The 23,636-nt window shown below is 42.1% G+C and overlaps 3 protein-coding genes across 3 annotated transcripts in view; 1 reads left to right on the forward strand and 2 right to left on the reverse strand.

The window, feature by feature from the left end:
* The window catches only part of LOC109426800 (nose resistant to fluoxetine protein 6), a 36,071-nt gene extending 27,458 nt beyond the window's left edge, over positions 1 to 8,613 (reverse strand). The window contains exons 1-3 of the mRNA XM_019702336.3: positions 8,374 to 8,613; positions 8,165 to 8,301; positions 7,962 to 8,105 (exon numbers count right to left, since the gene is read on the reverse strand). Of these exons, the coding sequence (XP_019557881.3) occupies positions 7,962 to 8,105; positions 8,165 to 8,301; positions 8,374 to 8,491 (399 nt within the window). The 5' untranslated portion in view covers positions 8,492 to 8,613. The remainder of the gene's footprint in view (positions 1 to 7,961; positions 8,106 to 8,164; positions 8,302 to 8,373) is intronic.
* A 1,003-nt stretch (positions 8,614 to 9,616) lies between these two features.
* On the reverse strand, positions 9,617 to 10,318 carry LOC134286867 (uncharacterized). The gene has a single exon (XM_062848557.1). It carries the CDS (start codon positions 10,316 to 10,318, stop codon positions 9,617 to 9,619), a length of 702 nt encoding a protein of 233 aa, XP_062704541.1.
* Positions 10,319 to 22,957: 12,639 nt separating this feature from the next.
* The window catches only part of LOC109426708 (nose resistant to fluoxetine protein 6-like), a 30,781-nt gene continuing 30,102 nt past the window's right edge, over positions 22,958 to 23,636 (forward strand). The window contains exon 1 of the mRNA XM_029869582.2: positions 22,958 to 23,140. Within this exon, the coding sequence (XP_029725442.2) occupies positions 23,053 to 23,140 (88 nt within the window). The 5' untranslated portion in view covers positions 22,958 to 23,052. The remainder of the gene's footprint in view (positions 23,141 to 23,636) is intronic.

The following is a 23,636-nucleotide window of genomic DNA, read 5'->3' on the forward strand; positions in this document are numbered from 1 at the left end:
CCTGCGCCCCCCTAAATCCGGCTCTGAATATATTAACTAAAAAATAAACTGCTTCGTTTTTTTTTTTTAAAAAGATTCGTAAATCGCTTAAAGGGTTATTTTAAAAACTGCCAGTGCTCTCCCGACTATTTCCCAAAGTTTTGATAGAATTGTGAATTTCAAATGCTCCAATACTGTCCCTCTTCGCATATCAGTCCAACGTCGTTTCTAATGCGAGTCATATTTCTGTCCATCACGAGTTCATTTATAACAAATTCAATACCTTTTCCGCCTCATTTCATAGCTCAATATGCCACGAAAAGGATACGTATGAAGTGAATACATTTTTTGTTTTTGAAAATAATTGGAGTTATAATACAAAAGGTAGACGCTATGAATAACAACATGAGACTGACTTGCGAAGAGGGCAGAATACTAAATTACTGTAAAGAGGCCCATCCTAAGGTGCTCTTGGAGAGTTGGTTTTAAGATTCGCTTAAAACTTGTTGTACTTCCCAAGACGTCCTCTAGGCGAAATGCTCTCTCCTTATAGAACTCTTCAAGGGTACGATAAAACGATAATAAATTTATCAGTTTTTGTTGCTGCTGCCAATTTTATGTTGAAAAATAAGTTCAATTAAAACGAAAATGATAAATTATTATAATCGAAATTGACACAAATTGGGAATATTTCCGTGGTGCAACAACGTTGTCAACTTCCAAGCAAAACTCATCGTATATATGTTGCAAGATACTCGATGGCATTTTAGGATGCTTCAGAGATTTTTGTTGAGTTTTAGAGGCGTTTTCGGGGATTTTTAAGGGTCTCAGGTGCGTTACATAAAATTCATGGTCATTTAGGGGGATTTCGTAAGCATTTCAGAAAGTTTCAGAGTATTTTTCAGAGACCCCTTTTCAAAACCGGGTTTTGAAAGCCCTTTGAAACATCCTTTAAGGCTGGACGGGACGGTGGTTGAATTGTCTGTCATTGCTATATTGTTAGTAAGATGCAAATCTCAACTTCTACTTCATATTATTGGCTAGAAATTTGATCGTTCATTTGCTCACTTGCGGTGCACAATCGACTAAAGTTTCAGCTACGTCAGTGTAGTGGAAATTGATATTTGCATCTCCAAAATCGTGAGGCAAATTGCTAGAAAGAGAAGGAAGTTAGGGAAAATTACACGTCGTCCCGTGCGGCCTCAAGCGCCCCTGAAATGCCTCGAAACGCTCTCTAAAACCTGTATAACACAGCGTAACAAAAATTAACTTTTGGTCTGTCTCTAGAGCAAACGCATGTGTCTCTGACAGATTTTGGGTCGCTGAATCCGAATCCGGGCTCAGATTAGCTCTAGCACGTCACAATTTTGAGCTATACCCTAATTTATAGGGTAAAATATGCGATTTGGGGCTTTTTTGACTGCCTGCCATTAAGCATGGACATATTTTTTTTGAGCAATCAAGAGGTTAATTGGTCAATTAACATCTAAATTAACGACTCATGCAAAATATTTCATTTTACCAAATCAAATTTGATAATTTTAAGCGATTTATGTTAGGTACGATATTTCCCATACAAGTCACCCTCCAAAAGTTGCATGCAAGTTTCGATACTAACATAAAATGCTTAAATCTATCAAATTTGATTTGGTAAAATGAAATATTTTGCATGAGTCGTTAATTTAGATGTTAATTGAGCAATTTACCTTTTGATTGCCTAAAAAAATTTCCATGCTTAATAACTTGCAGTCAAAAAGGCCCAAAATCGCATATTTTACCCTATAAATTAGGGTATAGCTCAAAATTGTGACGTGCTAGAGCTAATCTGAGCCCGGATTAGGATTCAGCGACCCAAAATCTGTCAGAGACACATAAGTTTGCTCTTGAGACAAAAAAATGTTGCGCTGTGTAATCAATTGAAATGCCCTTGAAATCCCCGTAATCCATTTGAGCCTCTGTAACCCCTGGGATTTATGGGTGTTCCTGAAATCCCCCTGATACGACACTGACATGAAATGCCTCGAAAGTCCCTCCGTAAGTTCATTGAAACGCTCTTGACATCATTATAATTAATTATCATTAAAAACGGCTGCGCAGTCTCGAAATTAGCAAACGATGTTTATTACTTGCCCAACGTTTCGACACGGGGTTAGTGCCTTCTTCAGGGGGAAACTAATTTGGTCGTTTTTGGTCTTGTGTTTCGTCTAACTGTAACTGTCCTGTCATTAATTTGTTGATACATGACTTATTTTGCTTGTTATAACTTTCAACGGCATTTGCCAAATGTCCGTTGATAGTTATAACAAGCAAAATAAGTCATGTACCAACAAATTAATTACAGTTAGACGAAACACAAGACCAAAAACGACCAAATTAGTTTCCCTCTGAAGAAGACACTAACCCCGTGTCGAAACGTTGGGCAAGTAATAAACATCGTTTGCTAATTTCGAGACTGCGTAGCCGTTTTAAATGATAATTGAAACGATACAGTCGAGCCTCCACTAGATTATAATTAATTTGAAATGAAACGTCTTTAAAAGGCTCCAGGAACCCTCTAAAATGCACCTCAAAACTCCTAGAAACGCCCGGAAATGCTATCAAACGTTTATTAAACCTCTTCGAACGCTTCTAAAACGTTTCTGAAATCTCCTGTAACTCTCTGAAATGCTTCTGAAGGTGAAGATATGACGAAGCCAAACCTCAAATTTTTAAGAGCACAGATCTAGAGAACCAATTGACGTGGATGTAACCAATCGGTCAAATTTGCACCACGAACAGATATTTGGTTCTCCAAATGCCCCCAAAAACACCTTATAAAGCCCTTTGAAGGCTTCTGAGGCTCTCCTGATTTGCTTTAAAGCCCCTTAAAACGTCCCTGAAACCCCCTTAACACTATTGAACCGCCCCTGAAACCCCCTCAACATTTTCGTTGGCTGACGGAACACTCTTAAATACTTCTGAAATCCCCTGATACAACCCCCTAAAAAGCAAAAATGGAGGTCCCTTGAAACCCCCTTTTTTGGGCTCTCTGTGGGAACTTTCTGGAAACCCATTTGGCACCATCTCCAATGTTCAGGAGCTAGACTTGTTCTCGCAAACAAGACTCCCTCATTAAAGACCTGAGTCAGGACTCCTGACTTAACCTTCCATCTTGCCCGCCGTAACTCACGCGGTACAAAAAGCGAAATTTGTTCAACGTTTTGTACACAACACAACAGCGCGATCACTCGAGGGTTTATTTATGCACAAAATTTTCTCTTTTTATGTCCTATTCAATGATTGCACATTTTTAATTTATGTAACCCCAGACAATAATTATATAAAACTAGCTGTACCCGGCAAACTTTGTCTTGCCTACTGCGTTTTTTGACGTCCCTGAAGTCCCTAGCCAAGCGCTCAAGTCCCCGTTCAAAATGTATGAAAACCCGATTTTCAAAAACTCTCAATTTTCCCATGTTTTAGGCCTCATAAACCTTCCTTGGGTGAAAACTAACAGAACAAAACTTAGACGACCCAAATCGGACACCCGTTGGCAAGTTATGCGCGGTCCCACGTATGCCACTGCATTTTTATATATATAGATGAGTATTAGTGTATTTTAAAAACTAAAACACATAAATCTATTATTATGACGGGGCCCGTGGCACAATTCGTCACACGTTTGCTTCATAAGCAGATGGCCATGGGTTCGATCCCAGCCCCGGCACTTTCGTCAGTTGCTCTTTCCTCCTGAGAGCAGCTGACACTGACACCTCTTCTGAGCCCATGGCTCAAACGAACCCGGATACTTGGACATCGGCGAACGGCAACCCATAGTGGACCCCCAATCGGACTGGAAATAGGAACAAACAACAGCCACAGATCAACAACCTCGTGCTCATCATTCTACCATGATAGGGTAGAAAGTGAAAGCAGCGCAACGGCAACCAATTTGATATAGTACAATTAGAATAGAATACATTTAGGCGCAGTACAAAGTGTTAGTAAAGCTCCAATTGGAATCGCTCACGCATTGCCCTAGTGGACAATAGAGCTGTAAATTGGGTTAAGTGATTGAAGAATTAAATCTCTGATTGTTTAAAATGTAACTCAAAATTTCCTGAATATTCACCCCTTTGACTCCGAGATCATGGATGACTTTGGGTATTATCGGCAGGTTTGTTCTCTACAAGATGCGAGGTTTTTATCGGTCAAATTGGCTGAAATTTTGTCATATAATTTAGCTTGTTTGGGAAAGATTTGAGACCTACTTTGCGTTCAACAGGTCTAAAAAACCCATGACCGAGAGAACAAAAAAGCTGAAAAATCACAAGTTCCCCTATTTTCATATGCTTTGCACTTAAACACAATTTGACCTTTTCAACGTATTTTCCTGGAAACTACAATTCAATATCTTTAACCCTCCTTTGGCATTTGTGTCACTTTAAAAAACGAGTCAAATTGTGAACTACAAACCCACTACAACTAAACCGTAGTATTCGGAGCTGAACAATATCGATTTTCAATTAAATGGCTGAATATCTATCAATCTTCCAGTAGGTCCGGTAACTATAGTAAATTATTCAACGTTACTCTGTAAATGGATATGACTTACGAAGGTAGACCTAAAGTTCTATTTTTCGAAGTAACTCCTGACCATTCAGGAATATCCTTCAGAAATCTTACAATGATTCGTACTATTCCAGGGGTTCATTGACTAAACCGCCAATGTAACGGCTGTAGATATCAATGATTTAACTCCAGGATAGTTTGGACGACGTTGAATATCCCAAAAGTATATAATGATTTATTTTAGTCTTCAAGTAGGTCCAGTATGTTTTAACGACCTACATTATCTTAATAATGTGAACGAGTGGCTTCCCAGTTTCCAAGTGGTTCACCGATTACAGCAGATTATGCTATGCGACAATTTGTTGCTAAATAACTCCTGTAGATTTGAAGGACTGAATTTCAGACTAGTTTGGAACACCTAGAACATCCCAAGATATTAACCCTAAAAGGGTCCATTGGACCCCAGGCGCCTTTTAGAGCTCGTCTTTGATGGAACACACTCAGCAAGGTGACGAAACTGAGGCCATGAAAGTATCCCTTTTAGGGTTAATAAAGCTAATTCAATAACTATGAATGTAAATCATTTCCAAAATCAGTATTTAACGTAACTGGTGTGTCAACTATTTTGATTTCCCATAGTCGTTGGTGTTCAGGATGTTCTAGGATTTCAAAGATGTCTCACCCCCAATTACTCATATTGTTTCCCTAATAAATGAGTAAGTTTGAAATAACTTTTCCGAAGACAGATAGTGCAGTTTTTATTTTGTTCTTGTTCACTTGTCATAAGCTTACAATTAAAAGATCAGGTGCACTGGTGTATATTTTTATGTGATTTGTGCTCTCAAAGCAGTGAATAGGTAGATGCAAAAGTTGGCCATTGTGGCGGCCATCTTTTCTAACGAGCTTATCCTTAATTAAATGACCCCGGGGCTGATTATCTCGGGACCTTTCCCATCTTTAAGGCTTTACTTCTCATCCGAAAGAAGAACCCACATTTTGCTAGTTTGTCAGGAGTGGGATTAGTTTCCAGGTCCACGGTGTGTTAGTTAAGTGTTCTAACCATCACATCAGGTCCACATTTCACATATTTGCATATGCACGAATTGCAATCATAATGCACACATTTATAAAGTACATCGATGAGCGCGGTACCGCGTAAAAACTGTATAACTCTTCACTATGCACTTGTTCGTATGCACTTGCACCGCAGCGGATTTATGCCGAATTTAATGCTCAAAGCGGCATATACAAATGCAAAGACTCATTCCATCTCAAGCGATAGAACTTCCTCATGATGAAGTTTATTGTGCGGTAGGTTGTTGAAGAATTCATACATCAAATCGACTGCACTCATCGGAACGGTGAATGGCACTTGAATTAATTACCGTCATGTCTGCGCGTATATGTCTGCTGAACGCCGATAGAACATGAAAAAGAGAAGTTTGTTTTCTTCTTCAAATAGTACCATGTCATTCGTTTATTTACTGTTGGCGCAGTCATCAAAGTAATGAGATCATTAGGTGACAACTAATTAAATGTGTGATTCACATACATTATACTATCAGAAATCATTAGATTACCAACAGATGTTTTTCTTCCTCTGTTTTTTTTAAATCGTGAAACGCTAACTGGGACAGAGCCTGCTTTTCAGTTACGTTAGATTCACGCATCTATGCTAAATGAAATCGATTGATTCAATTCGAATCGCATGTATTTCCAAGACAAGTGAAACCATCATCAACCCACTACAATTATTTGAATAGCTGCTACAGGTCAACAGATCAGCAGCAGCAAAGTTGAAAACAAAAACAATTCAACAAACCGTTAAAACATACGCTATCAATTCGCGCATCCTCGACTGAACGAACACTTTCCCAAATTATCCGACTTCCCGCTGCAGCCTCTATTCGAGAGCGGAGCGAAATGCACCACCAGAAAATCACAAAGTTTGGCCGAAAATAATTTAAACAAAATCGTCGGTCTGATTTCCCGATAAAAAATATTATTAAATTCCAATGGGGCACGTTCGGTGTTGTACTAGATTTGTAGTAATGAGCTGAATTTTTGTATGGTGAGAAGGTTAATTCTCCGTTTCTGCAGTGAAATGGTGCAAAAAGCGTGTGTATTATGATTCCTTGCCTAATTTGATGCTGTTTGAGCAAAACTTTGGATAGCTATGTTGTTTATGTTACAAGAAATGGAGAAAACAACAACACTGTTGCCCAAAGTGTTGCTCAAACAGCCTCAAATTAGGCAAGGAATCATAATACTCACGCTTTTTGCACCATTTCATTGCAGAAACGGAGAAATTACCTTCTCACCATACTAAAATTCAGCTCATTACTATAAATCTAGTACTTCACCGATCTGTTCTATTGAGCTTATTGTTACAATGATTGTGTGTCATTGTCCAGGAAACCATTTCTCGGTAAACAAATATTGGATTTCGTTGCATTTCAATGGGATTATAAATATTTCAAGGTCATTTCGAGGCATTTCAGGAGCGTTTCGAGGGATTGGCCGGGTCGTTTCAGAGGGGGTGGGGTCAGGAGCCTTTTGAGAGCGTTCCTAGGGGATTATGTGGATTTCAATTTCACTTGAATGGGATTTCAAGCGATATTTTTTCTGGAAGGGTCTCAGGAGCCTAAGGGTGTTCAGAGGTATTTCAATGGGATTATGGAAATTTCAGGCGCGTTTCAATAGTATGAAGCACCTAAAAGACCCGCTGGAACTCCTCTGAAAGGCCCAAGAGACCCCCGCTGAGACTTCCGGGTACCCCTCTGAAACTCCTTGGGTCCCAACGTAATGCCCCTGCGACTCCCTAAAGTGCCAATATGACACCCTGGAACCTCTCTTTAACAACCTGTGGACTCCGGAAACGCCCTTGAGGCGACCCTGAGACCCCCTGGATTCATTAGGGGCTCCCTGGATTGCTCAGGGACGCCCTGGATCTCTCAGAGGGTCCCTGAGGGGACCCTGGAACACCCGTGAAATCCTCTGGGACCTACAATAATGCCCCTGAGTCCCTCTGAAGCGCCCCTGAGATCTCATGGTATCCCATGTAAACACCCTGAAAGCCATTGTGACCTCCAGGTATTCCCACTGAAATTCCCTTGACCCCCTGTATTCACTGATTCGCTGTAACTCCTATGAGTTAAAGAAACTCCTGGTAATTTTTTATCCAAAATATTATCCAGGAGTACTTGTAATTATACTATCGGATATTAGGGAAAATAGAGTGCTCTTGAAAAAACAAAAAAAAAACTTGAGATCAAGTGAAGCAATTTCGTTGCTCTGGACAAACATCATGATGTAAGTATCATTCATTCTACCATAGCGGGGCATTTCATACCGATTCCCCCACCATAAGTCATCCACTCCTACTCAGTGTGTACATAAAACCAGCATCCAACAAACCCCCAAGTACTTACTTTGAAATCCACTTCAAACGAATCCACGCGTAGTTCATCGCGCTGGGTCTTACTTAGGCCCCCAATTGATCTCAAACACTCGTCGATGCAAATTCCGCGATCCAACAAATAGTGCCGATAGTGGCGTACATCCACACTGAAATTCTATTTTTATCTTAGGGATGTTTGACCATCTTTTTGTTCTATCTAATGTGACCTCTAACCTGTATTTGCTGCCATAGCTCACTAGAAGGACGAGGTTTCACTAAGCTTCGCACCATGCAGTAGACACTTCCTTGCTTCAGACACTTCCCGTAATCGTCGTACTGATACAATTTTGGCATGTAACTGTAATCGAATTCTTAAAAAACAAAACGGGAAAAGAAACTAGGTTTGATTCCAAAATTTTCCACTAAAACCCATCACTTATCACCTGCAGCTCCATCGACGACTTCCCCATCACTTGACCCACCGCACCAGACACAGGGAAACACGGAAAACGCAACGATCGCAATGTACCCGACGACGATGACCCCAGTTGCTTTCCTCATGACGCTCCGGATAGAACTGCACCATCGCAGATTGAAGCATGCTCGATTGAACCGCTAGCCACCAATAACCGCCATACGCGGCTCCAGCTGGACTCCGGAGATCTATTTACCTACCAATACGCGGTGGTGATGATGGTAGTCCGAAAAAAAAAAAAATGAAGCTGTTATAGAAAGCATACTCGCGCGCCGCCACCACGCAGCCAGCCATTCTTGTTGTGAGTGATCTTCACCACCGACGCGACGGCGGCGGCGGTGGCTGCCGGTATGGTGCGCACAGTGGTCAAAATCGCGGATATTGTATGGTAGCTGTATGGCAAATTATTCAAGACTCACACCAATTTGTTTCAAGATTGATCTCTCATACATACATACATTAAATTTTACTTGCTCAACATCACATTTAAGACAATACATAGCCAACAATAGTACGCCACAATACTCGGTTTGTGGCTGCCGCTCTCCATCCTCGGTCGCGCCCAATGCTCGATAAGTCCCGCTCCACCTGGTCCGCCCATCGTGCTCTCTGCGCTCCACACCTTCTTGTGCCAACCGGATCAGTTGCAAACACCAGCATTGCAGGGTTGTTGTCCGGCATTCTTGCAACATGCCCTGCTCATCGTATCCGAAGATCGTCCTTAGCACGCATCGCTCGAAAACTCCAAGTGCTTGCAGGTCCTCCTCGAGCATGGTTCATGTCTCGTGTCCGTAGAGGACCACCGGTTTTATTGGCGTTCTGTACATAGTACATTTGGTGCGTGGGTGAAACTTTTTAGACTTAGCTTCTTCTGGAGCCCGTAGTAGGCCCGACTTCCGCTGATGATGCCCCTTCAAATTTTACGACTGATTTTGTTGTCAGCCATCCGAGGTAGACGAATTCCTTCACCACCTCGAAGATATCTCCGTCTATCGTAACCTCGATCGTAACATAGCTGCCCAGACGGATCCAGTTGTGTTTTGTTCCGCCTACCAGCTAAGTAGTAGTGTGGTGTGTGCAGTGTCTGAACAAGGAATGAATTTATAATTTATTTTTCACATCTATTGACTAGCTAATAACAGACTCGGTTACCAAGATCTATAACTAAATCGTAGGTTACTACAATCGCACGCTACGCTCAACACTCCTCCTTAACCTACGATACCTATCATCTTCCGGAACTCCACATGCTTCAGTCTAGCCAACGGCTTTGTGAATCCATCCGCTGGTTGTTCTCTTGTAGAGATGTAGCCAAGTTTGATGTCACCATTTTCAATAGAGTCCTTGACGAAATGGTGACGGATGGATACAAGCTTGGTCCGGGGTCTGAATCCATTACTTCCGGAGATACAGATTGCGGATTGGTTGTCACACAATACCGGTACCACCTGCTTACCATCTATTTGTTCCAGTAGCTGTTGCCACCAGAGAGCCTCCTGAACCGTTGCCGATAGTGCCATAAACTCCGCCTCACAGGACGATAACGCCACGGTTGCTTGTCGTTTTACGCTCCAGGAAACAGCTCCTCCCATCCTCATGAAAATGTAGCCCGTAGTTGATTTCCGCGTATCCACGTCTCCTCCCCAATCCGCATCGGTACAGCCGGTCAGTTGCAAGGTGCCATTCGCCGAATATTCCAATCGTGCTTCAGTGGTTCCACGAAGATACCGCAAAATTCGTTTCACGGCCTCCCAGTGCCGCTGTCCTGGATCGCTGCAAAGTTGACTCACCATGTTCACCGCATACGCAATATCCGGTCGGGTTGCTTGAGCCGCGTATAAAAGGGAACCTACTGCCTCCTTGAACGGAACAGCTTTCATCGCTTCTGCTTCTTCGGGAGTACTGGGGCTCATCGTTTTGTCTAGCTTCAAACTTGCTTCCGCAGGAGTCGACACAGCATTACATACATACATACATACATACATACATACATACATTTATTTGTTCAACATCATCAAGACAAGACATAATAAACAATAGTACGCCACAATACTCGGTTTGTAGTTGCCGCTCTCCATCCTCGGTGGCGCCCAATGCTCGCCAAGTCACGCTCCACCTGGTCCGCCCATCGTGCACACTGCGCTCCACGCCTTCTTGTGCCAACCGGATCAGTAGCAAACACCAGCTTTGCAGGATTGTTGTTCGGCATTCTTGCAACATGCCCTGCCCACCGTATCCTTCCGGCTTTGGCCACCTTCTGGATGCTGGGTTCACCGTAAAGTGCAGCGAGCTCGTGGTTCATCCTTCTCCGCCACATACCGTTCTCCTCGCTCGAAAACTCCGAGTGCTTGCAGGTCCTCCTCGAGCATGGTCCATGTCTTGTGCCCGTAGAGGATTACCGGTCTTATTAGCGTTTTGTACATGGCGTATTTGGTGCGTGGGTGAATCTTTTTCGACCGCAGTTTCTTCTGGAGCCCGTAGTAGGCCCGACTTCCGCTGATGATGCGCCTACGAATTTCACGGCTCACGTTGTTGTCAGCCGTCAGTAAGGATCCGAGGTAGACGAATTCCTCCACCACCTCGAATGTATCCCCGTATATCGTAACATTACTACCCAGACGGATCCGGTCATGTTCGGTTCCGCCTACCAGCATGTAGGGTATCGGGATGCTTCGTTGGCATAGTCCCCTCGTTCGGCCTATCTCAATGTAAACCAAAAACTCAAACAAACACGCATAACTCGATATCGGAAAAGCTATGCGCCAAACAACTGTAACATTTCGTTTCAATTTTAGCAGTTTGGAACATTAAAATTGAATGAAAATGTCACTTTCTTTAGCTTTTGTAGACGCCATGATTCTTCGGCTTAGTGGGTAGTCTATACACATGATCATAAATGGCATTATTCTGAAACATTTCGAATTGACTTTTCAATAATTGAACATTTGATGCGACGGTCAAAGACGCTACTTTGAACTTGTGTATTTGTTTTCAACGAACAATAACTATTTTACAAATTGAATGTGGGCCGAATATTGTGGACATTTTTTTCACTATGTACCCAAATCTTGGCCCATCAGTAAAGTGACTTCAAAAACAGCGATAAAAAGACGTCAACAGCATTTCTTGCGTAAGAACCAGAAAAAACGAACAGGAAGAAAGATTTTGTGTGCGGTGACTGTAAAAATATAACACAATAATAGGGTTGCGTTGTTATTGTTACTAAATTAAGAAAGAACTTTAGTTAAAGTGATTTATTTATAGTATTTTGAAAATTTAGCTCCGAAAATATAATTTAAAAGTAAAATTGGTGAACAAACAGAGATAATACTTCAGCAGAAATATTGAAAAAAATAGATAATTAGTGGTTCTAGTGCATGGATAGCAATAGGCCAACGTTGTATCCACTAATAGGCCAATTTTTGTACCATAGACCAACGTTGCATACCATCGCATCGAATCTTTTCAACTTAATTAAGTAAAATCTTGAATATTTACGTAAGTTTACTTCCAATTGGTGAAACATGCATTGCCTAGAGTGTGTAATAGGGTGGACATATTATTTCTAGTGCTTTTAATTCATGAGTTATGGTCAAAATTGTCAAGGCGGCTTGCAAAATAGGCCAAGGAATGGTACATATACCCTACTCTGTTATTGAGGCATTCACCACCACACGCATACCAGAAACCGGTATATTATGAATGAACCTAAAATCTTCTTTCACAGGGTTTCAGTTTATGGTTTAACCTTTCAGAAAAGCCTTGGTTAAAAATATTCTATCGGTGAAAAATGCAATAAATCATATTTGAAGATTATCTATCGAATTGCAGTACATTAGTGCATTTTTTTTGATGATTGCCATAAAATTTGTAGAAATATCTTAGAATAGTATACTTTATTATTTAATTGCTACTTTTGAACTCGAATTCATCCCGGTCATCAATGCCTTATGGAGAATTAATATCCATTGACCGGTTATGGGACAGACAGCTTTTATCATCTAGAGCTTTAAATTCCGTTAAACCCTACCCAACTACAAATAATTCAATAACGTTTTCGCGACCAAGTATGATCCCTATAGCTTCCTCCCTTGTATTATGTTCGCATTTCGTTTTCCGGCAGCCGTGTGATGTGACCAGCCCATGAAAGTCTGCCGTGTATTAAGCTCATCAATTGTGTTAGTGAATTGCAGTTGAATAACATTACACGACTCAAGATGCTTAGTCCTTGAATAATTATCTAGCCTTTGTGATAGATCACTAGTTCAGATCATGTAAATAATATAACAAGATAAGTTTTAATAAAAGAATAGTTTTCATGCAATCATAATAATTTTCAATAAAAAGGGACTTAACACTTTGGAAACCCCATACCGAACATACTTGAATAATGACAATTTTGCAATTCAAAAAATATTTTATTAAATAATCACATTGCAGTTTTGGCATATGCTTTCAATGCATTATATTCAAACTCATCGTAATTTAGTAAATATTCGTGGATATGTTTAAGCTTTCTTGATGTCTACACCATTTTTGAATAAAATTGATAAAATAATACTTATTGTTAAACTGTAAATATGTATGTTAGCTCAGTATGGTTGTATGTATTCTGCAGGCCAGAATATGAGAAATATATGCTTTTGTAGCTTGAACGGTCCTACCATAATAGATGAAACAACTGGTTGCTATGCAAAAAAATGCCAAACAAAAAAAGAGTTAAGCGATCTTTTTCTGACCGAAACTAAAATATTAGTAGTCGTCAAGTATGCAAACATGAGTCAAAAAGCATTATTCTTATTCTTATTCTATTCTTCTGGTTTCGATTACCCGCCTGGCATACACGCACCAATGTGTGAACCCTCTGCCATGCCAACCATATCCCATCAACTCTCCAACATTCGCATGCATTTGAGTAGAGGCATAGGAAAATATATCTTTCTGATGTGGATACATTTCATTTCATTTATTTAGTATTACATCAAATTCAAGATAAAACTGAATCAACAATATTTCTCCATAATACACGATTCGTGGCTGCCGCTCTCCATCCTCGGTCGCGCCCAATGCTCGCCAAGTCACGCTCCACCTGGTCCGCCCATCGTGCACTCTGCGCTCCACGCCTTCTTGTGCCAACCGGATCAGTTGCAAACACCAGCTTTGCAGGGTTGTTGTCCGGCATTCTTGCAACATGCCCTGCCCACCGTATCCTTCCGGCTTTGGCCACCTTCTGGTTCACCGTAAAGTGCAGCGAGCTCGTGGTTCATTCTTCTCCGCCACACACCGTTCACCTGCACTCCGCCGAAGATCGTCCTGAGCACGCGTCGCTCGAAAACTCCGAGTGCTCGCAGGTCCTCCTCGAGCATGGTCCATGTCTTGTGCCCGTAGAGGACCACCAGTCTTATTAGCGTTTTGTACATGGCGCATTTGGTGCGTGGGTGAATCTTTTTCGACCGCAGTTTCTTCTGGCGCCCGTAGTAGGCCCGACTTCCGCTGATGATGCGCCTCCGAATTTCACGGCTCACGTTGTTGTCAGCCGTCAGTAAGGATCCGAGGTAGACGAATTCCTCCACAACCTCGAAAGTATCCCCGTCTATCGTAACATTACTACCCAGACGGATCCGGTCGTGTTCGGTTCCGCCTACCAGCATGTACTTTGTTTTTGAGGCATTCACCACCAGTCCGACCTTTGCTGCTTCGCGTTTCAGGCGGGTGTACAGCTCTGCCACCGTTCCACATGTTCTGGCAATAATGTCCATGTCGTCCACAAAGCACACAAATTGTCCGGATTTTGTGAAAATCGTTCCCCGGCTGATGAGCCCGGCTCGTCGCATCACACCTTCCAGAGCGATGTTGAAGAGTAGGCATGAGAGTCCATCACCTTGTCGCAGTCCCCGGCGAGATTCGAATGAACTAGATAGTTCACCCGAAACCCTTACGCAGTTTTGCACACCGTCCATCGTTGCTAGTCAGCTTCCCAGGAAAGCCGTTTTCGTCCATGATTCTCCATAGCTCTGCGCGGTCGATACTGTCGTATGCCGCTTTGAAGTCGATGAACAGATGATGCGTTGGGACCTGGTATTCACGGCATTTCTGGAGGATTTGCCGTACGGTAAAGATCTGGTCCGTTGTCGACCGGCCGTCGATGAAGCCGGCTTGATAACTTCCCACGAACTCATTTGTTTTAGGTGACAGACGACGGAAGATGATCTGGGATAGCACTTTGTAGGCAGCATTCAAAATAGTGATCGCCCTGAAGTTCTCACATTCCAAATGGTCGCCTTTCTTGTGAATGGGGCAGATTACCCCTTCCTTCCACTCCTCCGGTAGCTGTTCGGTTTCCCAGATCTTGACTATCAGCCGATGCAGACAGGTGGCCAACTTTTCTGGGCCCATCTTGATGAGTTCAGCTGCGATACCATCCTTACCAGCTGCTTTGTTGGTTTTGAGCTGGTGAATGGCATCCTTAACTTCCCTCCCGTGCCTACGTTCTCCACGCCGTTCGCCGTTCACGCGCTTCCACCTTTCGATCTCCTCACTTCCGTCCGTCAAGAGGCCTCCGCCTTTATCCCTGCATATTTTGGCTCGCGGCACGAAGCCGTTGCGGGATGCGTTGAGTTTCTGATAGAACTCCGTGTTTCTTGGGAACGGCACAGCAGTTCCATTTCTTCACACTCCGCTTCTTCCAGGCGGCGCTTTTTCTCCCGAAAGAAGCGGGTCTGCTGTTTCCGCTTCTGTTTGTAACGTTCCACGTTCTGTCGAGTCCCTTGCTGCAGCATTACCGCCCTCGCTGCGTTCTTCTCCTCCAAAACGGTTCTGCACTCTTCCTCGAACCATTCGTTCCGTCGATTCCGTTCCACGTACCCGATGGTGCTCTCGGCTGCGTCGTTGATGGCTGCTTTCACTGTACTCCAGCAGTCCTCTAGAGGGGTCTCATCGAGCTCGCCCTCGTCTGGCAACGCGGCCTTGAGATTCTGCGCGTATGCTGTGGCGACATCCGGTTGCTTCAGTCGCTCTAGGTTGTACCGTGGCGGTCGCCGGTACCGTACATTGTTGATGACGGAGAATTTTGGGCGCAGTTTGACCATCACCAGATAGTGGTCGGAGTCGATGTTGGCGCCACGATAGGTCCTGACGTTGATAATGGCGGAGAAGTGCCGTCCGTCAAACAGAACGTGGTCGATTTGAGATTCCGTCTGCTGTGGTGATCTCGAGGTGTAACGATAAGGGAGGCTGTGTTTGAAAAAGGTGCTACGTATGGCCATATTTTTTGGAGGCGGCGAAATCAATGAGTCGTAGGCCGTTTTCGTTCGTCTGCTGGTGGGCGCTGAACTTACCAATCGTCGGTCTGAATTCCTCCTCCTGGCCTACCTGAGCGTTTAAATCACCTATGATGATCTTGACGTCGTGGCTTGGGCAGCGATCGTGCTCGCGTTCGAGCTGAGCGTAAAATGCGTCCTTGTCATCATCAGTACTTCCGGAGTGTGGGCTGTGCACGTTTATTATGCTGATGTTGAAGAATCGGCCCTTGAACCTCAACCTGCACATTCTTTCGTCAATCGGCCACCAACCGATCACGCGCCTCTGCATGTCGCCCATCACTATAAAAGCTGTTCCCAGCTCACGTGTGTTGCCGCAACTCTGGTAGATGGTATGATTACCTCTAAACGTTCGCACCATAGATCCTGTCCAACACACCTCCTGCAGCGCTACGATGCCGAACCCGCGGTCCTTCAGTAGATCGGCGAGTATGCGGGTGCTCCCAAATAAGTTGAGAGATCGGCAGTTCCACGTACCGAGTTTCCAATCGCAATCCTTTTTGTTCGCTGGGGTCATTGCCGTTGGTCTCGGTTCGTATTATTCTGTTGCTGATTTTCCGCTACAATGGTTTTTTACGGCTGGCTCGTAGGGCCTGACACCAACCCCCTACTTTCCGGAGGACCATAGTGCACAGTTGAGCTTAGAGTCCTTCCCTGGCACTCGGACGTAGATCAGCCGCCTCTAACATGGGGATCAGACGTATGTGAGCCGCTTCTCCTGGAGAACAGACGCTCAGGTTTGTCGAAGCAAACCCCCCTTCCCTGTCAGCCTACGACCAAAGTTACCACCGGGGTTGGTTACCCGATCTTCCCTAAGGTTGCTCATAGTTTCCGGCCGGGACCGCGTGGAGGTAGGTATAGGAGTTGCTGGGCAAAGGCTAGTGGATCACAATGGGATCTGAATTGCGCAGCATACCCAGCCTTTACCGTGCCAAACTCTTCCTAACATAATTAATTAATGTTACCGAAATTGAAAATCACCAAGCGTAATGGTGAACTGACAAAAAAAAAGATAGATTGGCATTATACTAATGGTATAGTATCGGTGGCATTCCACCATTTTTGCACTTTTGCCCACTGTGTGACGCTTCGGGATGTTGGCACTTACTTACCGGAATCGAGTAAGCAGCAAAATCCGTACCAATACGCACCGCGGCGCGGTCGTGTCGACTCGATCACCGCGTGCATTGTGTTCCTCCGATGATGGTTATGTTATGCTTGTGATTTCTTACTACTATGAATCACTTGCTCGTCGGATAATTGCGGCAATGTGTACGACCTTGGTCGGAGAAGCCTATTGCATATTTTACCGTATCATCCTGTGGACGTTTATATACTGGAAGATGAATGATATGGTCTGTTCCAGCTGTGTCTTCGTAGGCTCGGCTCGTCGATTGCTACCTATGAGTTGAACTGGGATGTGGCATGAACCCTGGTGTTAGACCTTTCGAAGGTTGTCAAAGGTCCGTGACTGCATGCTGGTCGTTCATTTCCGTACACACCTATGCTACTTGCATCAATGCGTGTCAAACCATGTGCTTACGCTATAAGAAGAGCACGCCTCTGAAGAAACTTGTGTGATAATTGTGATCGATAATTATGCTTTCAAAGCAAGTAGCCGATCGCAGGCGATGGTTGTTGGTGTGTTGAAGAAAGGCAGCAACATAATGCTAGATGACGATCAGTGAATGAAGTGCGTAAGCTTGGAGCGTTGAAATTATGCTTTGCGTTGCTCTTTTGAGCTCCACTTCGATTCGTGTGAAGGGTCCAACACATAGGTGTTAGACAGGTCATGGACAAATGTGGCATAATGTGCTGTAATTGTAATTCAATTTTGTGAGTTGGTTGATCAGAACCAATTCATAATTTGGTTTCGTTTGGCTTGATTTTTGATTTGGTTTTGATTTGGTATAGATATGGAGGAATAGCAATAAAAAATATAATTTCTATGTTTCGACAAATTACAGTGGATGGACAAAATGATCTGGACAGACAAAATGTTATCTTTTCAAAGCATGTTCAACTAACTGTGCATCGAAAATTCTCAAATGTTCTCGAAAAAACATGCACCGCAGAAAATAGTGTATAGCTTTTGATTGAACGCATCCAAACAGTTGATTATTAAACAGATACCGTATAGTATGTGTAGATGATGCCATGAAAATTTCATTGCAAACGGTGAAGTATTAGCAAAGATACCGCAGACGCAAAAAATGTGATCTTTTTAAATTTCTGCCTTCCATTAGCGATTACTTCAATAGTTCCATCTGGAGCTATTCGAAGTAATTCTGTAGGAATGTCTTCCAGACATTCTTTAAGAAAATTTTACTAGAGGTTATTCAAAAATGAATCCAGGAATTGCCTAACTTTCAGGGATTTCTCCATGATTTTTTTTCCTGAAAGTTCACTAGTGTCCCAAGAAACCACTCTGTTGCCAAATATTGACATGCGTTGCCCTATAGAAACTACTAAAGTTGAATAAAAGTGGAGAGTGGATCCACTATTTCTGACTTACGAGTATACTGGTATATTGGTAATTCAACAATAGTGGATCCTCGACTCACTTAAGTTCAACTTTAATGGTTTATATAGAGTAATGCATGTCAATATATGTACGTTATATTTGCAATACAGCTTTAACAGCGTGGTACTTGGAGATTCTTCAAGAAAATCCTCCAGAAATTCTTCGCCAAGGGTTCCACCAGGGATTCCTCGTGGAATTTATGCAGGGATTCCTCTAGGAGTTCCTCTGGAGATTTCTCAAGGATTCCTCTAGGAATTCCTCCAGATACTTCTATCTGAAAAATGTCCGAGGAATTTCTCTAGAAATTCCTCCAGGCATTCATTCAGGGGTTCCTCTAAGAAGGAATCCTCTAGGGATTGCTCTAGGAATTCCTCCAGGAGTGCCTTTAGGGATTCCCATAGGGATTCCTTCAGGGATCAATACAGGCATTCCTCCAGGTTTTCGTCCAGAGTCTCCTATAGAACTACCTTTAAGAATGTCACCAGGAATTACCCCAGGAATTCCTCCTGGAATTGATACAGGAAAACCTTCAGAAATTACTACGACGATTTCTCCAGGAAATCCTCCTCTCGGAGTTTATGCAGGCAACTCCAGGGATTCCTGCATGAGTTCCTCCTGAAAATCCTCTAGGAATTCAGCAATCTCCCAGGAATTGCTCCCGGAATTTATCCACGCATTATACCAGGTCTTCCTCCAGGCATTTCTCCAGAATTTCATCCAGGCATTGCCCCAAGTACTCCTCCAGGAACTCCACCAAAAATACTTCCAGGAATTATCCCAAGAATTTCTCCAGGAATTGATCCAGGAATTCTTTCGAAAATTCTTACAGCAATTCCTCGATGTATTTCTTCAGTAAATCCTCCAGAGATTCCTTCAAAACCTCTATCAAGAATTTCTTCAGTAACCCTTCCAGGAAGTTTTCCGGGGTTTTCCAAAAAAAAATATCCAGGAATTTCTCCTCTAGGGATTCTTCCAAGCATTCCTCCACCCGAGCAGGAGAAAATAGCTGAAGAATAACTAACCCAGGTATGGAAAACCCAATACCTACAACCTGAATGAGGTATTAAGTAGCCCTGTATAAGAGGTAAAATACCTAAAATAATAACTGGTGTGTATTCTGTGCATAACGCATGAATAATGATATCAGGTATGGCAATACCTAAATAATAATCGGCGATATTTCCAAACAAATAGCGATTTTTCCATAACTCAATAATACCTCAGGCAGTCCTTAACACCAAACCAATTGTATTGTATCAATACCTACAAAATACCAAAATAAGTTATTTTCAATACCTGCACAACTGACCAATACCTTGTCTTGGTATGATACCTGACTCTGGTATGCTCTAGTTATGTGGCAGTTATTCATCCCTGCTCGGGCAGGAATTATTTCACGGGTTCCTCCAGTAATTATTTCACAGATTTCTCTAAAAAATCCTCCGGGAATTCCTTCAGGGATTTCTCCAAACATTCTTCCAGAGATTCCTCCAGGATCACTCCGATGATCTCTCCAGTAATTCATCTAGGTATTTCTCCAAGAATTCCTCCTGCAACTCCTCCAGAATTTCATCATAGAATTTCTCTAGGGAATTCATCATACATTTTTCCAGCGATTCTTCCCAGAATTCCTCTAGAGATTCCTCCAACATTTCATTCAGGGATTCCTCCAGGAATTCTTCCAGGGATAGTTCTTCGGAAGTCTCCCAAGAACTCTTCTAGGAATTTCTCCAGGAATTCCTCCTGAAATTCCACCAGAAATTTGTTCAGAAGTTCTCCAGGTATTTCTCCTGCGGTTCCTCCAGAAATTGCTCCAGGGATTTTCCAAGAATTCCCCAGGGATTCTTCCAAGAACTTGTCCAGAAATTTCTCCAGGGATTCCTCCCAAAACTCGTCTAGGAAATCCTCTAGGAACTCATCCAGGGATTCCTTCAAGATTTTCCCCAGGGTTTGCTCCAGGAACTCATCCAGGAACTTCTGCAGTAAATCATCCGGGCATGCTCCTGGAATTCCTCCAGGGATTCTTCTAGGGTTTCCTCCAGGTATTCCTGCAGAACTTCCTCCACGGATTCAAACAGGAATTTCTCCACAAATTTATTCAGGGAATACTCCAGGCATTCGTCCAGGAATGTCTTCAGGAATGCCACCAGGAAATCCTCCAATTATTCCTTCAGAAATCCTCCAATGTTTGTTTTTTAAATTCCTTCAGGGATTGTTTCAAGAATTTCTCTAGCGATTTCTCTAGGAATTCCTCCAGATATACTTTCAGAAATTCCACCAGGAATTTTCCCTGAAGTTCCTCCAGGATTTCCTCCACAGGTTCCTGTTGGAATTGATCCAAGGATTTTTCCAGGAATTCCTCTAGAAATTCCTCCAGGAACTCATTCAGAAATTCCACCAGGATTTCTCCCAGGGTTTGCTCCAGGAATTCATCCTGGAACTTCTGCAGCAAATCCTCCAGGAATTTATCCTGGAATTCCTCCAGGTATTCCTCTCGGGTTTCTTCCAGGGATTCCTGCAGCAAATGGGTTCTTTAGGGGTATCCGGATTATCTCAAAATCCAAAAAAATAGTCGAAATCCAAAATTTCATAATTTGGAGTTCAAGAACTATTTTTTAAACGCATTTAAAGTTTGTATGAGGAAAAATTTTTATTCGGGTCGAACTGTCATTTTATCGATTGAACTGTCATTCTATCCACGAAAATTGAAACTGTTGTTACAAGTTTACTAAATTTTTCATTATTTAGTTTGAAGTTTAATAAATCTTAAGAAAACGCCTGAAAGTATGCAATTTCCGTACTAAATATGATATAACTTTCGGAAAAGTGCAATTTTATGCATCAATTTCCATATTTATAGAACTTTTGACGAAATCGGGTTTAGCGAATACTTAGCAGCTAGAAACATTCATACGAATATTCATTACAATTGCGATACAGCTACGGTAACAAAAGTTTGAAAATGTCTTTAAAGTTTTCCTGACAGGAAATTTCAGAAAATATTGAATTTTATACAAAAACATGTGACTAATTGGCTGTAAAGCATGTAAACTCATCATTCAATAACACTTGAGCCAGATGATGGTCATTTTATACAAATTGTTTAAAGTTTAAAGCGTTATTTTTAACAAATAAAAATGATCCTCTCGTCGATCAATTTCACTCCTTATCACGGTACCAAGTCATGAAGAATTTCTGGGGGGAGGCTGGTGGATTCTGGGGGAGGCCTGACCTCCCTCACTAGTTCATTCGTATAGTTCGTTCAAATATCGCCGTGGACTCTCATGCCTGCTATTCAACATCACCCTGGAAGGTGTTATGCGACGTGCCAGGCTCAACATCTGGGGCTCGATTTTCACGGAATCCGGCCATTTTTTCTATTCTGTGGATTACATGGAGATTATTGCTAGAATATTTGGAACGGTGGCAGAACTGTACACCCACACAATTTTATTATCAAAGTTAATTTATTGACGTTTCCATAAGATTGCATGTTAACATTGACCAAGAAGAATCAGAGTTACAATTGTGGATATGCTCACTAAACAGGTGCTGTAGTAATTGTGATTCAACGCCAGAAAATGACGAAGAAAACTCTTTTTTTTTCAGTAGTAATAAACTAATAATTGGTGGATCGATGTGTAGTTTACAAATCGTTTGGTAGCTCAATAAAGCACTTTTGGCCCGGTACATATATAATTACCTAGTGCATACAGACCTCTCAGTTCCATCTTCAATGCAAAGTTTCATTGTCGATGCCGCCAATAATTGATATCGATGAAATTTGGAAACGAAAGTGTAGGTAAGGTAGGCATACCACATCGGCGCGGTGTAAGGGTGAAAACAAAATCTACAAAGCAACGCTAGATTGGAGCGGAGCCGTAAATCGTAACGAAAGTTATGGCACATGAACACTTACCGGTGCAGAATGACCCCAAGCATTTCGCCAACTTGAGGAGAACTGTAGTGCATCAAAAATACCTGCTCTACTAAACTTGATGCCGTTCCGGGGCACCTCTTTCTTAGCTAAGTTTGTAAATGAGTTCTTCCATAGCTATTATGCGAAAGTTTTCATTGCCAATTCTTTGAATTCGTATACTGTACGATTAGCACGAAAATAACCAATAGCAAAAGAAGGGAAGTTTTATTACGAAAAGAACAAAGTTTTTACACTCCCCTCAATGGAACGTCATATTGATAAAAAAAAACTGCATTGTTTCATAAACGCTATCACTGACCATGGCCTGAAATGAATATCATAACGGACATATCTGTATCGATGGTTTTACTCTCTAACCAATATCTAGGCTATCGATTACTACGTTTGAATATTTAATTAACAACAGTAACAAACACTCGGTAGGGTAACAAGGCCTTAAACAATCACTGTACATACATTTCACTATTTCCGCCTAGCTGAAAATTTTATTCTGCTGGGTGCATCACTAGGTATGACGTTTTGTCGCGGAACAAAATCGTTTCTCGATCATCACAAGTGGGTGGACACTTTGCGACGATTTAATTACTAGATTCGGCGACGACGCAGGCAGAGTACACAAGTTAGTAGAATTCAGTTGATAGTGTAAGTTATCTTAATGCCTCGAGACATGGGGCCTACAATTGGCGAATCCACCTTTAAATTAAATGACCTATTATGTTGCGATTTTTTTCGCTAACTGGATAATTACTTATGGGGAACGGTGTGGGGTTTTGCGAGTTTTCCTTAGTTGAATTTTGTTTGTCGCGTTGAACGGTTAGAATTTTTATTTATTTGTGTGTTTGGGATAGCAATTCACGAGATAGCATGGTGGCCGAATATTGTTTATGTTTAATACTAATAATATTAAACGAGTTCTGTGATGCAACTTCAGCCTTGACGCCAATGTTCAACAGTAAGTCTTTCAATTTTTGTAGTAGTTAATTAGTGTTTAAACTACAATCTATTTTGGTCAATTATATTTATGTAGGAAGCATAAACAGACAAATATATGATGGGTTTAGAAGCAGAGAGGTTTATATTCCATTCTATGTATTGCTTCTTTTGCACCGTATTCGATCCCCTGCTGACACATTTTGTCACACCACAATAAGTAAGGGTTTCATGCTATTGGAGGCTCGACTTTACGGTTCCAACTTTCTCTTAGAACCTGCTACGTAGTCTTTTAATAGTAAAAAGATGTTTTTAACTGCCCAACGTTTTGAGCAAGAGAAAGTAAGGGTTTGGTTTCGAATTGTTTTGTTTCACGTAAATTTTTCGCCTTATTTTGCATCATTAATATGAAAACTTTATTTTGAAGTTGGAGTTTTGAAGTGAAGAACTCAAAGATAAGACAAATTTTCACTATTATTACAGACTTACAGACGTAGCACTATGATCATTTTTCGAAT

This window comes from Aedes albopictus, chromosome 2, assembly GCF_035046485.1.
Source record: "Aedes albopictus strain Foshan chromosome 2, AalbF5, whole genome shotgun sequence".
Taxonomy (NCBI): Eukaryota; Metazoa; Arthropoda; class Insecta; order Diptera; family Culicidae; genus Aedes; species Aedes albopictus.

Coding starts and splice junctions, on each gene's coding strand:
- LOC134286867 (XM_062848557.1), bottom strand. CDS start 10,318: ATGAGCCCCAGTACTCCCGAAGAAGCAGAAGCGATGAAAGCTGTTCCG.